We start from the raw sequence: 14,393 nt of genomic DNA on the forward strand, positions 1-14,393 counted from the left end.
CACTAATTCCCACAACATCTACCTTTAACCTATCCATTTCTCTTTTAAATATTCTAACCTACCTTTCTGATGAAAGGATCCGACATTCCACACTCCAATCTGTAGAACGCAAATTTTGTTTCTCCTGATAATGATGTCCTCTGAGTAGTCCCCACCCGGAGATCCGAATAGGGGACTATTTGACCTCCGGAATATTTTACCCAAGAGGATGCCATCATCATTTAACCAAACAATAAAGCTGCATGCCCTTGGGAAAAATTACAGCTGTAGTTTCCACTTGCTTTCAGCCATTTGCAGTACCAGCACAGCAAGGCAGTTTTGGTTAATTTTACAAGGTCATAGACATATAGTAAGATGAACCACGATCTCTGTTACACACTTCACATATTTTAAATGTACAATAAGCAATAACTTCAGCTGTTAAAAGTCTCCAGCCCTGATACCATGAACTAGAGCCACAGTAACCCAACCATTACAACATGCACTAGTATCAACAATAGTAAGTGTAAAATTCAGTATGCATCCACAAAACAATGAAGGATGATGAAGAATAAATTGTGCACCTACTCTGCTCTTCATAGTAATAGATATATTATCAATAGTTTTATACACTGTAAGGCCTTCTTCTCCTAAAATAATGCGGCACAACTAGTCTGTGTCGGTGCTGCTGCACGTGCGGCTGCTCAACGACTGACACCGTCTTACCAGAAACGTAACTTATATAGATGCCAGTTATCATACCACAATTTCTGGCCACCAGTAGCGAGCCAAGTCCCTTATCTACTTCCGCTCTGGGAGCAGTAGCGCATGCAACACTAAGCAAAACTAGTAGCGTCATGCTAGAATGCCCTTGCAACGCATGGTACCTAGAATGCCGCACACAGCATACCAGCATAACGAAGATATATATTGTAGCAACTGGCATAAAATGAATATAAATATCAAAGATGATGCTGCATGCCCTTGGGAAAAATTACAGCTGTAGTTTCCACTTGCTTTCAGCCGTTTGCAGTACCAGCACAGCAAGGCCATTTTGGTTAATGTTACAAGGCCAGATCAGTCAATCATCCAGACTGTTGCCCCTGGAGCTACTGAAAACGCTGCTGCCCCTCTTCCAGAACCACATGTTTGTCTGTCATCTTAACAGATATCCCTCCATCGTGGTTGCACCTACGGTACAGCTATCCATATTGCTGAGGGACGCAAACCTCCCCACCAACAGCAAGATTCAGGGTTCATGGGGGGAGGGGGGGGGGGGGGGGGGGAGAATCACCTCTAGCAATTTTTTTTTATTTGTTGGACCTCCACAGCACATTTAACCAGCTTCTCTGGACTTTACACTTCTTGAAGGCTCATGGAGTTTCTGAATGGTAAACAAGCAGCAGTTTAATTTTCAAATCACCGCTTGCATTGGCATGGGATAGCAGTGTGAGATCGTCTTTCATTGGCTTGTGACCGAGCAATGTATTCTCCTCTACTGTTATATTTATCTTCAGGGACATTTCTACAAAGGTTATTAAAATTTGCACACAAAAACATGCTCTGTGAAAAGAAATTTAAAAAATCTTGAGCACAAGCTGCACTAAGATGGTAGCAGAAAGAGCACTAAACCCAGACTGCAGAATGTACTAAAGACACAGTTCATATGCCACTGCCAACAATGAAAGGTGTTCATATTGTTAAATATTTCCGCCTTTGCATGCAAACAGCTGGTGACATCACACTAAATCGTCATCACTCATTATGCAAAATGTTGCTCATTAAGTGCGTCCTTTTTTTACAATTTGTTTTGCTTGTTATCCAAAATGCGCATAATGGGAATGAGGCTCCACTGTACATGGACCTTTCAAACTACTTAATGAAGTGAACTGTGGAAAAAGCACTTCAGAAGTTTTTGAAATTGATTTTGAATATTTGTGGAAATTTTAATATCTTATACATATATAAAAGGAAATCACAACCGAGAGGGAGGCGTAGACTTTCAGAAGAAGTCATTACTATATATAAAGAATGTTGAGAATGAGTGAATAATTGTTTAAAGCAGATTCCATTTTATCTAAATATTTTATTTATTTTTTGGGTTGGTGCCATAAGCAGCCACATATATGTATTAAAGATGGCCATTTTACTGGGAGCCAGTTTCCTTTCACAAATACTATAATAAAATTCTTAACGTGTAGTCTACTGTCTAACAAATGAAAAAATACATTAATTTATATCTGCTTGCAGTAGAATGCTACTACATAGTTATAGTCTTTTTATTCCATTATTCAATCACAGCTTTGTTCTCAAGGGGATGTCCTGCATAGAGTCCTCTTCTGGCAATCTGAAATGGCCAAGGATGGATCATGAAATTCTGTAGTATGTCACAGGACTATGTACTATCTACCCCAGTACTGTTAGAGGAAACATACACACCAGACATAATATTACTGATCACATTAAAAAATCAAGTGGCAGACAAATTAAAGTTATGACAAAAAAGACAATAAAAACATTTCTCTTGCCCAGTATTCTCATTCCACATACTTTAAATATTTAATCATTGTAACAAAACTATAAAAATTTTCTACACTCATCAAGATTTATGAAGTACAAGATCAAGTAAATTCCTTACTCTTCAACAATTTGCTCTGTAACTTGACCTCTTACATTACATTTTACACTGCAGTCAAATGAAATGTGAATTATTAAAGTGTATTACATTGCAGCTTTAAAACCAAGCATTTGACACACAACAGTGACAACTGAAGAGTAGCTTACACTTACAAATGTAATTATAACAATAAGAATAATAACAAAATACCATTTAACAAAATTTTATGCTGAGGATAAAAAGAGATGGAGAAAATACTAGAAAACTTTTGATAGAATTGTCCTTCCTCACAGCTTAACAATATTGCAATTAGTAAAAAGTTTGAAAGACAGAGGAAATTGTAAATGTAAATGTTGTGTGACTAGAGTCTCCTGACGGGTAGACCGTTCGCCAGGTGCAAGTCTTTTAGATTTGACACAATTTTGGCGACTTGCGTGCCAATGGGGATGAAATACTGATGATTAAAACAACACAACACCCAGCCCCTGAGCAGAGAAAATCTCCTATCCTGCCAGGAATTGAATCCAGGCCCTTAAGATTGGCATTCTGTCACGCTGACAACTCAGCTACTGGGAGCGGACAGAGGAAATTGTGAACTGGGAGGAGGAAAATGAAATTATGACCTGATTTCACACAAACAGAGAAAAATAAAAATAGCAGAGTTTAATCAATGATAGTTGCAATGTTTTATGTAAGTGGCTAACAGCAAGATATGTTTTCACTCCATAATTTTATAACTCTTGTGAGAGAATGGGATATCTGTGTTCCTCCTGGATGAAGAACAACTCAGACTCATGTTGCTGTGTTTTGCGATATGATCTGATGCATGCATTCAATTCTTTTTTTAACTTGATCTTTGATTGATTTTCAAAGTAATTAAATGTTGTAATTTGTGGATAATGAGCTGCAAAATACTACATATTAATGTCAGGTAAAAAATTGTATTTTTGTCACCATATTTTCTTTCCTAAAAAATAAAGCAATCAATACTGCAACTATTTATTGCATTCTACTTATCCCCTCCCAACCAGTATGTCAAGTCAGTCACTGTCCTTTTTAAAGTGAAACAGAGCATAGTTTCTTTTAAATGTATGGCTTTCAATGAAATATAAAAAGTATATCAACAATGCAAGCCATGTAGCATATAAGGTACCTTGGCCTCACAGAATCCAGTGATTAGTGCTTATTGTACTTGGTGCCAGAGTCATGTTGTTCTCGCGTGAAATAATACTAATAATTTCAGTATCATAACAAATAAGAAAAAGAAGATCATAAAAGCATTTTCATTCATTCACATATCATGTTCTATAAATTCCACCATTTCCATCATGAAGGAGAGCCTTCAGAAATGTGGATTAAGTTCATGTTATATGTGAAAGAGAAGAAGAAGTCAATGCAGACTACTTCCATAAAGCATATCAAGAACAAATAGTGACTAATTCCAGTCTACTCACACTGATAATTATGTTATTACTTTATATATAAATATACAGTAGGAGAAAATACCTAGTCTGAAAAATTCTGCTGCTCCTTCTCCTATACTAATACTACTCTGCAGCTGTCCTTGTCTAATACTTCAAATAAAGCATTTACATAAATAATTTAGGAGTAAAGGAGATCCCTCAGTGAAGGAGTCATTGACAGACACACAAAAAGTTTTGTCAAGCTACAACAAACACACACACACACACACACACACACACACACACACACACACACGTACATTGTGCCAGCTGGATACACAATGCCGAGACTGCAATTCAGCAGGTAGACCAGAGTGGTGGAGTGGGGATTGTGCCAAATGGGGTGGGTAGAGGGAGACAGAGGCGGGAGGCAGAGAGAGGGGTTTGGGTTCGGTGGCTAGTGACTCAGAGGAAGGCAGTAGGTATGTGGGCTAGGAACATGTAGGGAGGGAGGGATGGTAGATGTACCAGCTAGGCATGTGATGCATGGTTACCACAGCTGAAAGTGACGTGCAGATATGGATTGGGAGGGGATGGCGGGACAGAGGAAGGGGAAATTGTTGAGTGGGGTGTGTGGGGACAGTGGGTTAATGAAGAAAATGCCAGAAGGGTTACTCAAGAGAAGGATGTGTTGCAAGGACGACTTCCATTTGTGGAGTTCAGAAAAGCTGGTGGTGGAAGGAAGGTTCCACATAACCCGGGATCTGAAGCAGTCATTGATATCAAGCATGCAGTGCTCACCTGCATGTTACGCCACTGGGTGACCAACTTTATTCTTGTCCTCAGTTTGGCAGTGCTCATTCATTCTGATGGACAGCTGGTTCATCATCATACTAACATTAAAAGCAGTGCAGTGATTGCAGCAGAGTTGGTACATGACATGGCTGCTTCCACAGGTGGCCTTGCCTCTGGTGAGATAGGAGAAGCCTGTGACAGGATTGGAGTAGGAAGTGGTGAGTGAGTGGACTGGGCAGGTCTTGCACCTGGGTTTTCCAATGGGACATGAAACCTGTAGCAAGGGATTTGGAATAGGAGTGGCACAGGGATGGACAAGGATGGTGTGTAGGTTGGTTGGGTGATGGAATATCACTTTAGAGACATAGGAAGTTTCTTGGGTAAGGATGTCTCTCATTTCCAAGCATGATGATAGATAATCAAAGTCCTTCTGAAGGATGTGGTTTAGTTGTGCCAGTCCAGTGATGGTTGTGTTATTGCAGTCCAGGCTGATATTGGGTGATGAGAGACATCACACACAAGATCCTTCCCACCTCTCCTAAAATGATATTCCATCACCTACCCAACTTACTCTCATCCCTATGCCACTCCCATTGCAAGTCCTTGCCTTTCCTGTGGAAGATGCAGGTGCAAGACCTACCCTATCTACCCACCCAACAAATCCTACTCCAATTATACCACAGGCTTATCCTACCACATTAGAGGCAGGCCTACTGGTGAAAGCACCCATATCATACACCAACTCTGCGGCAATCACTGCACTGTTTTTTTACATTGGTAAGACAATGATCAGCTGTTCACCAGAACTAATGGCTACTGCCAAAATGTGGTCACCAACAAAGTTAACTACTCAGTAGTGCAACTTCCTGCCAGCTGTGCAACAGGAAATGAATTTTTCTCTATCACGGGCCTTGTATTACTATGGCCTATGTCCAGAACTGGCCAGCCCAACTACCTTAACACCTTCTTTACGTGGTTGCACCCTCTTTAAGTAGATGTGTAACTAAACACAACACATCTTTAACTCAGAGTGCCTATGTTAATGACTTATGGCGCACAGATACACACATGTTCACAGGGGTATCCCAGAGACACAGAGAGCACCCCAGAGAGCTAAAACACCATGAAGAATTGCTGCTTGGCTTTTGGCAAGATCAATGTGTAGTCTTTTTATTTAAGGTCAACACTTTATTTACGATAACACAGAGTTAAGTCACCAACACTGCTTGCACAACCGGAAATGAATTTTTCTCCATCATGGGCCTAGTAATACTAGGCACTCTGACCCCAAGCAGCTTCACCCAAGCTGCTGTCAGAGTGCACTCTGCACCTGCATGGGCAACACCCATGTCACATGACCCAGATGTGCAGACACCATCTTTTACACTCGACTGACTTAAATGTACACCAGACATAGAAGGCTGATACACATCAAGGTATCTCTCCAGATCACACTGGCCACATTCAACTACCATACCACCACCAGTAGAAGGCAACCTGCGTATATGACCACCATACTCATCTCTGTTATGAACATGAACACCAAAGAAGTCACCAGACAACATTTAAGCAGGTACATCAGGATCTTCTGACAAAACATCACTAACCAGAAAATCACTATCCAAAAGATCATCTAAATTACTCATCATTAACTGTTAACATGACTCTACCAATAACTTTCTTTGTTAAGAGCTTACTTAAGAGCCATATATTGTTAACGTAGGTACTTAGAGTTAAAGACATGTTGTGTTCAGTTAGGAAACAGCTTAAAGAAGGCACAACCACTTAAAGAAGGTTTGAGCTGACTGGTTCTCGTCACAGGCCCTAGTACTACTAAGCCCGTGATAGAGAAAAATTCATTTCTGGATGTGCAACTGGCGGGAAGCTGAGGTTGATAAGGCTGGCGCTGGGCTAGAAATAGCCTCATGGAGCTGATATCACCACAACTCTGGCTTGGAGCTGTACATATACAACAGCATTGAATGGCTCACAATGGGGCGCCACTATTGTCATTATTGTCACTCGCGTGCGACTGTGTATAACGCAATAGGCAACATCGAGTTGAAGACTGAAGGCATCCATGACATACACCAACTCTGCAGCAATCACTGCACAGTTTTTTTTACATTGATATGACAATGACCAGCTGTCCACTAGAACTAACGGCCACTGCCAAACTGTGGTCACCATCAAAGTTAACTACCCTGTGGTGCAACATGCAGCTGAGCATAAAATGCTCAACTCCAATGGCTGCTTCAGAGTCTGGGCCATCTGGAACCTTCCCTCCACCACACATTTTTCATCACTGTGCAGATGAGAGTTGTGCTTACAACATGCTCTTTGCTCCTATGACACTCCTGGTGTCAATCTCTGTTAATCCACTGTCCCCACAACCTCCACTTAAAACTTTCCCCTTCCTATGACCTGTCCTCCCTTCCTAATCCACATATCCACAGTAATTTCTGCCACACCTATCCAGCTCTGGTACCTGGACTTCAGATGCCTATCTCACACACCTGCCACCTCCCACACCCACATTCATAGCTGTCAAACCTGTTGCCTCCCTCCGAGCCACCAGCTACCCACCCCTAAATTCTCTTCCTGCCACCCATTCTCTCTCCCTCTACTCATCCCACCTGACACAACCCCCTCCCTAACCTGCCCGAGCCTACTTGCTGAAATGCAGTCTTGGCATTGGTGCCCAACTGCCACAATATAATGGCACATTTGTGTGTGTGTGTGCGTTTCTACTCCAGCTTGGCACTGGATTTATTCTGAAAGCTAGCAAGTTTTCTTTTTCTTTTGTGTTGCCTGTCAGTGACTCAATGCTTCTGCTATTCAGTGAGTGGTCTCTTTACTCCTAAGTTATTTACATTTGGTCAGAACTTTCATACTATACTTAAAGTATGTATGGACCTTTACACAGGTCACTATCAGTTCTGTATAAACTGGCAAACTCAAGATGTATGTAATATGCAGTTAAGGTGACTGCTTGTGTGAAGTGGAAAATCCAGGTTTGAGTTCCGGTCTGGCACAAATTTTCACTTGTCACCACTGCACTCATTTCAATGCCCAATTGTGGCCAATGTCAGAATTTATTTCGTTACAACAAATATTAGAGTGACATGGAATTCACATGCCTTGAGTCAAAATATTCTAATAAATTATAGAAGTAGTGGCTAATGCAGTATTCTTTTGCTTTGTTTATGGATATATGGTGATTTTCAGTTTCCAACCATATGTCTACTGGTAACTTTTGCACCAAAGTATAAAACTCCAGTTTGAACCCTAGAGCAATATGCACAGTCTACAAGAAAATCATTTTTATTTCTAGTATTTTTTTGTGAATTGCAGTTCATCCCAAATCACTCTTATTATTAACTGTAAATACCCTTAGGGAGTATATGCTTTGGTGCATAGTTTTAAGAATACCCAGGCCCCTGGAGAGGCTTCTCCAAGATGATTGATTATATACTTGGCACAATATTCTTATTGCACACTTCTACAGAACAAGTGCTTTTTTCCTACTTAGTTGCTTTGTCCGGAAGATTATGTCCTATCACTTACTGAAAGTATGAGAGGTAACTTGTCTGCAACTCAACACAAAGAGAGAAAACTCTAAGTGGAAGGCAGGCAGACCTGAATTTTAGGTTAAGTTATCCACATTCTGGGTACCCAGAAATGTCACACATAGTGTGTGTGCTCATTGATTTCTGCTTCTGATACATGTAATATTAGGAAAAGGATAGATTGCTACTCACTGACTTGCAGGCAGGTGCAACAAAGACACCATTACAGACTTAGCTTTGGCCTAAAGCCTTCTTCAGGAAAGAAAGCAAACATACACATTCACACAAGCACTTCGCAAAAAAATTAGTTTCTGTTAGTAATGTAATAAACAAAAATATATTTTAGAGTTAGATGCAATATGAAAAAAGTACAACAGCATATTTGTGGAAATGTATATTTCAAGAACAGTTTCTAAGGATTTTCTTTGTATTAATTATATGCCAATCAATGTAGCAAAGATAACAACCAGAGGATCATCACTATTTGTGTACTGTACCAAGACTTCATGTTACTGATGTAACAGTTTGTAATCATGCAATATAAATGATGTGGTATCAACAGAAAAAACTGATTCAGCTTAAGTTGTATTGATGGCATGAAAGCTGTACAAAAATGTTCATGAGGTTCATAAATATTGTGAATCTTTTCATAAAACAAAACTGGTTTTTAAACTTAGAAAGGAAGTACTGATTGCACAAAAGTGAGCAGTTAGAATAATTTACCCACATACATCATGCTGGTACCTTTTCATGCAGCTAGGCATTTTAACTCACCATCACAATACATACTTTGCTAACGAAATTCATCATAAATAACCCAATATAATTTGAGATGAACAATGATGTCCATACCTAAAACACTATAGGGACAAATGACCTTTATTACCCATTGTTAGAGTTGTCAGTGGCTCACAAAGGAGTTCAATATGCAGCAACAAAAAAGTTTTTGATCATTTGCCCAATAACATGAAATGTCTGACAGATAGTGAAGCAAATTTTAAATCTAATTCAGAATCATTTCTCCTGGATAACTTCTCCTAGAGAGGGAGAGTTGCATGAGTAGGACTAAAAATAATAATGTATTTATTAATGTTAACACTAATCATGTATTCATATCCTGCTGTAAACTAACTCATTCCACATAATTTTAATAGAAGAATCATTCAAATTACCTATGGAACATGTAATTAAGTAACTAAATGTGGGGCATTTGAAAGATTACATCAGTAAACATGGAAGGAAAAATAAAGAAAAGATGTAAACTTAAAAGCTGAAACTGGCACAAATATGGGAACAGAGAAAAGTTTTGAGAAAAATAACTAGTAGCTTCTGATATTATACAACAGAAGAAACTAAAAGCAAAATATCTCACAGGAAAATCAATGACTCTTATATTAAATAGTAGAATCAACAAAGACAATCAAGAATTATCATAGGAGAAAACTCTAGATATAGCCATATTTGATTGTTGCTTAGCCTTATGGAGTGCAAAGCAGGTTGAATTTATTGAGGAAAAAAATCAAAAAGAAAAGTGCAAATGACACACATAAGATATTAAATTTAAGAAAAGCCAAAGAAATACTCAAGATAATAGAAGAGGCAAATTAAATAATCATTATTAGATGATAAGTTGCAAAATAATTATGAAAATTGGAGGACTGTATTACTCACATTACTGTAAGTTTATAACTGGATTATGACTGCCATTGCCATTATACATGTAAGACTGACAACCTTTTGAAATAACCTATAGTTTTTCTATCATGCAAACTTCCTTTGTCATCAACTAGAAGACAGATTGTTGCAGGATAGGGTTCCAGATTTAGTGACAATAACATTGTTAACTGATACTACAGAATTCCTGACTATGTAAACTTCCCTGACAAATTGGAATTGTCTGCCAACCAGAACTTTAACCTAAATACTTGCCTTTCATGTCACTTCTCTGCAAATGAGTTATGCAAGCATGTCTGATGAAATCATTCAAAGTCTCCTTCAGTAGCTAGGAATTACATACAGTTTTGAGCTGAAAATGTTCACAAGAAGGCTAAAATTATGCTTTCGCCAATACTCAGTTTTACTGAGTCAGATGAGCCATCCATAATCCGAGACTCTCACTTTGATATGCAGAGGGAGAGGGGGAGGGAGAGATGGGGAGGGGGGGAGAGACAGAGAGAGAAAGAGAGAGAGAGAGAGAGAGAGAGAGAGAGAGAGAGAGAGAGAGGAGAAGGAGGAGGAGGCAGCAGCATTGTTCCAAAAACCCATACTCATATCCTCAAGAAAATCACAATGATCTTTTCTTAAGCAGTCACTGAAACAAAATAACAAAATCAGCATGGTCACAGCACCCTACAGGCAAATAACTTGTCAGGATGTTTATGAGACATTGCAGCTTTAGGTAAATTTCTTAACATTATGGAAAATGAGGCAGAGGCATGACACCAGTAAAAAATTTTTGGAAACTTAAGTGTGTAATAAGGAATCAGGCTCTGAACCAAGGTGATTCTATCCACCTCAAGGTTATTATACAATAACATGATTACTTCTGACAAAAGATTCAGCTTTAAAGCCATGATGAGCTAATCAGAAATAAAAAGACTTATACTGTACTTATATTTTTCTAACAATCACAGTCATTAATTACACAAATACATACTCATTCCTTCCATCACTTAAATAAACAGAATTTATTTGTTATAAAGTGTATACATAAATTTATCACATATTTATTTGTTTGCTTTGCTCATAAAAGTAGTAACACATTCACATTTACATACACCTTCCAATACACCTTTTAATTTGTACATACACAAAGTTGTTCAGTACAGAATGGTCATATCTTTAAAGTCAATCAGAACTTTAATTATGGATGATTATCATATTTTTTTCATATGTAGCACTTGTGTGAAATCATTTACCAGTTTGTTTATCACAGACTGTTCTCACTGTTAAAACTGGTTAGACAGTTATCACGGGGGCCTGATATTTAATACAGAAACAGTTATGGAGAAAACTCAACTAACTGACACAGTAGTTAAAGCACAGAGGTGCAGGCCCCTGCCTCTTACATTCCACAACCTAAAAGGTTTGTTATAAGCATACCAGTGAAGAGTAAAGATATATTCAGCAATTTATTCTAGCTGTACTTATGCAAACAGATAACAGTCGTAAGTTAAGAATAGTGGGGTTTCTCATCTTTTCTGTTTGAAACATTGCATTATGCCCATTTTACTGAACCACTCTGTTTGTTTAGAAAACAATGGTGAATGGATTAGAGAAGAATATACAAGAGTAAAAATACTATAAAACAATCTTCAGAAGTACAAATCTGATAAAACAGCTGAAAACTGTCCACACATATGAGTATTTTAATCCACTGTCATGTTTCTGATTTCTGTAACACCATAGGCACTATTGCAGAAGTCAAAAATTCAGGATGAGTCACTTACTCTGGAATATAAGCGTTGGGATTCCTTAATCTGTGGGCAGAAACAAATTTTTTAAAGTTATTAATATCAGGAAACATCTGTACTTCAGTAGAATCTACCAAAATATCAATATGTGAAACCTATAGTTATACAATTGTATGACAGAGATTATAAATAGTCACATGGTGAGGCACATATTCTGTGATTTTGGAATGTGAAGAGTTATGTAACTGGAATACTCACATCAGAACGTGTATTTGAAGAATCATAAATGTATCATCATACAGAACTGTACACTAAAATACTTTCAGTGTAAATACTTCAGATATTCATATTCTATGATCATTTCATAAAAATGTAGCTACTGTTGCTTCTTCTGGAAGGAAGCATGAAGTATAATCCAATGCATTTTCCAATAGAATAACTTGAATTAAAAATCCTTCCAACCTCTTCTAAAATGATATTACATGAGCTGCTAAACGTTGATTTATCCTTATCAGTACTAGCATCACCAGGCCTCCAATCCATTCTCAAAATATGTGTAAGAGGTATGTTCAAGACCTTTCCCATGCAGCCATCCAGAATGGCCTATTTGAAAGCAGCTATGTCATATATCAATTCTGCTATAATTACTGCAGGGCTCTTATTACAGGGGACATGACTGTCTGCCCATCACTGAAAGTAACCACACAAATCCATGGCTGAGAACAAGTTTCACCATGTACCGTAGTTGTGTAACACACTTTGACACTTTCAAACACAACCTGTTGTTCTACAATAGCTGCTTTGCAGCTCATACATTTGGATTTTTCACCCCTAACACCAGCCTCTATGAATAGTATATTTGCCCACTCAGCTTGCAGTACCAGAAAAAAGTGTGTGTGCGGGGAGGGGGGGGGGGGCACACACTCTGTAGAAGAATGCATTTGGAAGCTACAGTGCTGTATAACACATGTTCTTATTTACATGCTTATCCAACAATCAATTCTCCACTATGTAATGAGGAGATTTTCTTTACTCACTCCTCTCTGCAAGTGTTCCACACAATAATTTTGACTATTTTACAATGGACTTCTACTATGGTAAACATGCAATTTCTCAATAAATATAAAAGAGAATTAGCCAAACAGATTTTATAAGGTTTTCCTGTACCAATTGAGAAAAATTCATGTTGTAGTCACACCATACTCTTTTGGGTCAAAACAGGAGGGGTGACAGAGAAACCAGAGATGAGTACTTTGAGGAAACTAAAGATAATGAATTTTAGCTCAAGAATATTGCAATTTTGCATGAAGATGAAGGTGTAAGAACAAACTAGATAATGACTTAATGTCCATGACACATAGAAACAATCACTCAACTAAACAAGAAATTATCACAATATGTGTAAACAGAATAAGTTAAGTATAAAGGACAGTTGTTATTGCTTGTTTGTCCTAGTTTGTGAGTTGCATACAACATGCTCTGACAAGCAAGCATTTAGTATCAGATAAGATGTAATGCTCAGAACCAAGTTCTAAATGGATGTTTCCAAGCAAAATGTAATCTATATTAAAGGATTTTTTCCAATTGAAAAGCACTTGCATGAAAGATGACCATTTAAATCCTCAAAATACATGCAGTTTGCTACGCACATTGTTGAACAACTGCAGTAAAGTTGGATAGTATGGTCTATATCCACATATTTGCTATGTAAACCACTGTGAAATGCACAGCAGAGGGTACTTAGCATAGTACAAGGTTTAGGGTCTCCTCCCATTCCAATCACATATGGAGCACACAAAGAATGACTGGTTAAATGCCTCTGTGCTTGCTGTAATTAGTGTAATTCTGTCTTCATGATACCTATAGTGCTGACACTTACAAGGTGAAGAATGTCTCTAGATTCTTTATACAACATTCAATCTTGCAATTTTGTAACTATGCTCTCAAGGGATAAATTGCATCTCTCTTCAAGAGATTGCCAACTTCATATTTTCAACATATCTATGATGTTCTAACATGAATCAAACAATCCTGTGACCATTGGTGACAGCCATAATTGTACACATCTGATATCCCCCATTAGTCCTATTTGGTATGGGTCCCACACACTTGAGAAGTATTCTGAGATGAGGCACACAAGTGATTTATAAGCATTCTCCTTTGTAAATTGATTGAATTTTCCGTGTATCCTACCAATGAGCTAAAGTCTGCCTCTCACATTGCCTATGATTGAATCATTAACAACAATATAGAAAGGACAGATTGCTGCTCACCACATGGAGGAGGCACTGAGTCATACACAGGTACAATGAAAAATAATGCTAAAATATTAAGCTTTCAGGATAATTTATCATTCTAAAATAGAAGAAAACACACACACATTCCCACAACTCATACATACATGACCATTGTCTCTGATCTCTTGGGCCTGACTGCAAATGTGAGAATGTGTTGTTTTTTTCTATTTCAGAAGGAGGATTTCAGGGAGGACTTTGTCTGAAAGGTTAATATTTTAGTAGTCTTTTTCCTTGTGCCTATCTGTGACTCAGTGCCTGCTCTATGTGGTGAGTTGCAATTTATCCTTTCCATATTGTTGTTATTCTATCCTGGACTTTCC

The 14,393-nt window shown here is 38.2% G+C and overlaps 1 protein-coding gene across 1 annotated transcript in view; it reads right to left on the minus strand.

The window, feature by feature from the left end:
* Positions 1 to 2,177: 2,177 nt before the first annotated feature.
* Positions 2,178 to 14,393, minus strand: part of LOC126474736 (uncharacterized) — a 180,806-nt gene continuing 168,590 nt past the window's right edge. Inside the window, exon 14 of the mRNA XM_050102215.1 lies at positions 2,178 to 2,326. Coding sequence (XP_049958172.1) covers positions 2,275 to 2,326 — 52 coding nt within the window. The 3' untranslated portion in view covers positions 2,178 to 2,274. The remainder of the gene's footprint in view (positions 2,327 to 14,393) is intronic.

Source organism: Schistocerca serialis, chromosome 4, assembly GCF_023864345.2.
Source record: "Schistocerca serialis cubense isolate TAMUIC-IGC-003099 chromosome 4, iqSchSeri2.2, whole genome shotgun sequence".
Lineage (NCBI taxonomy): Eukaryota > Metazoa > Arthropoda > Insecta > Orthoptera > Acrididae > Schistocerca > Schistocerca serialis.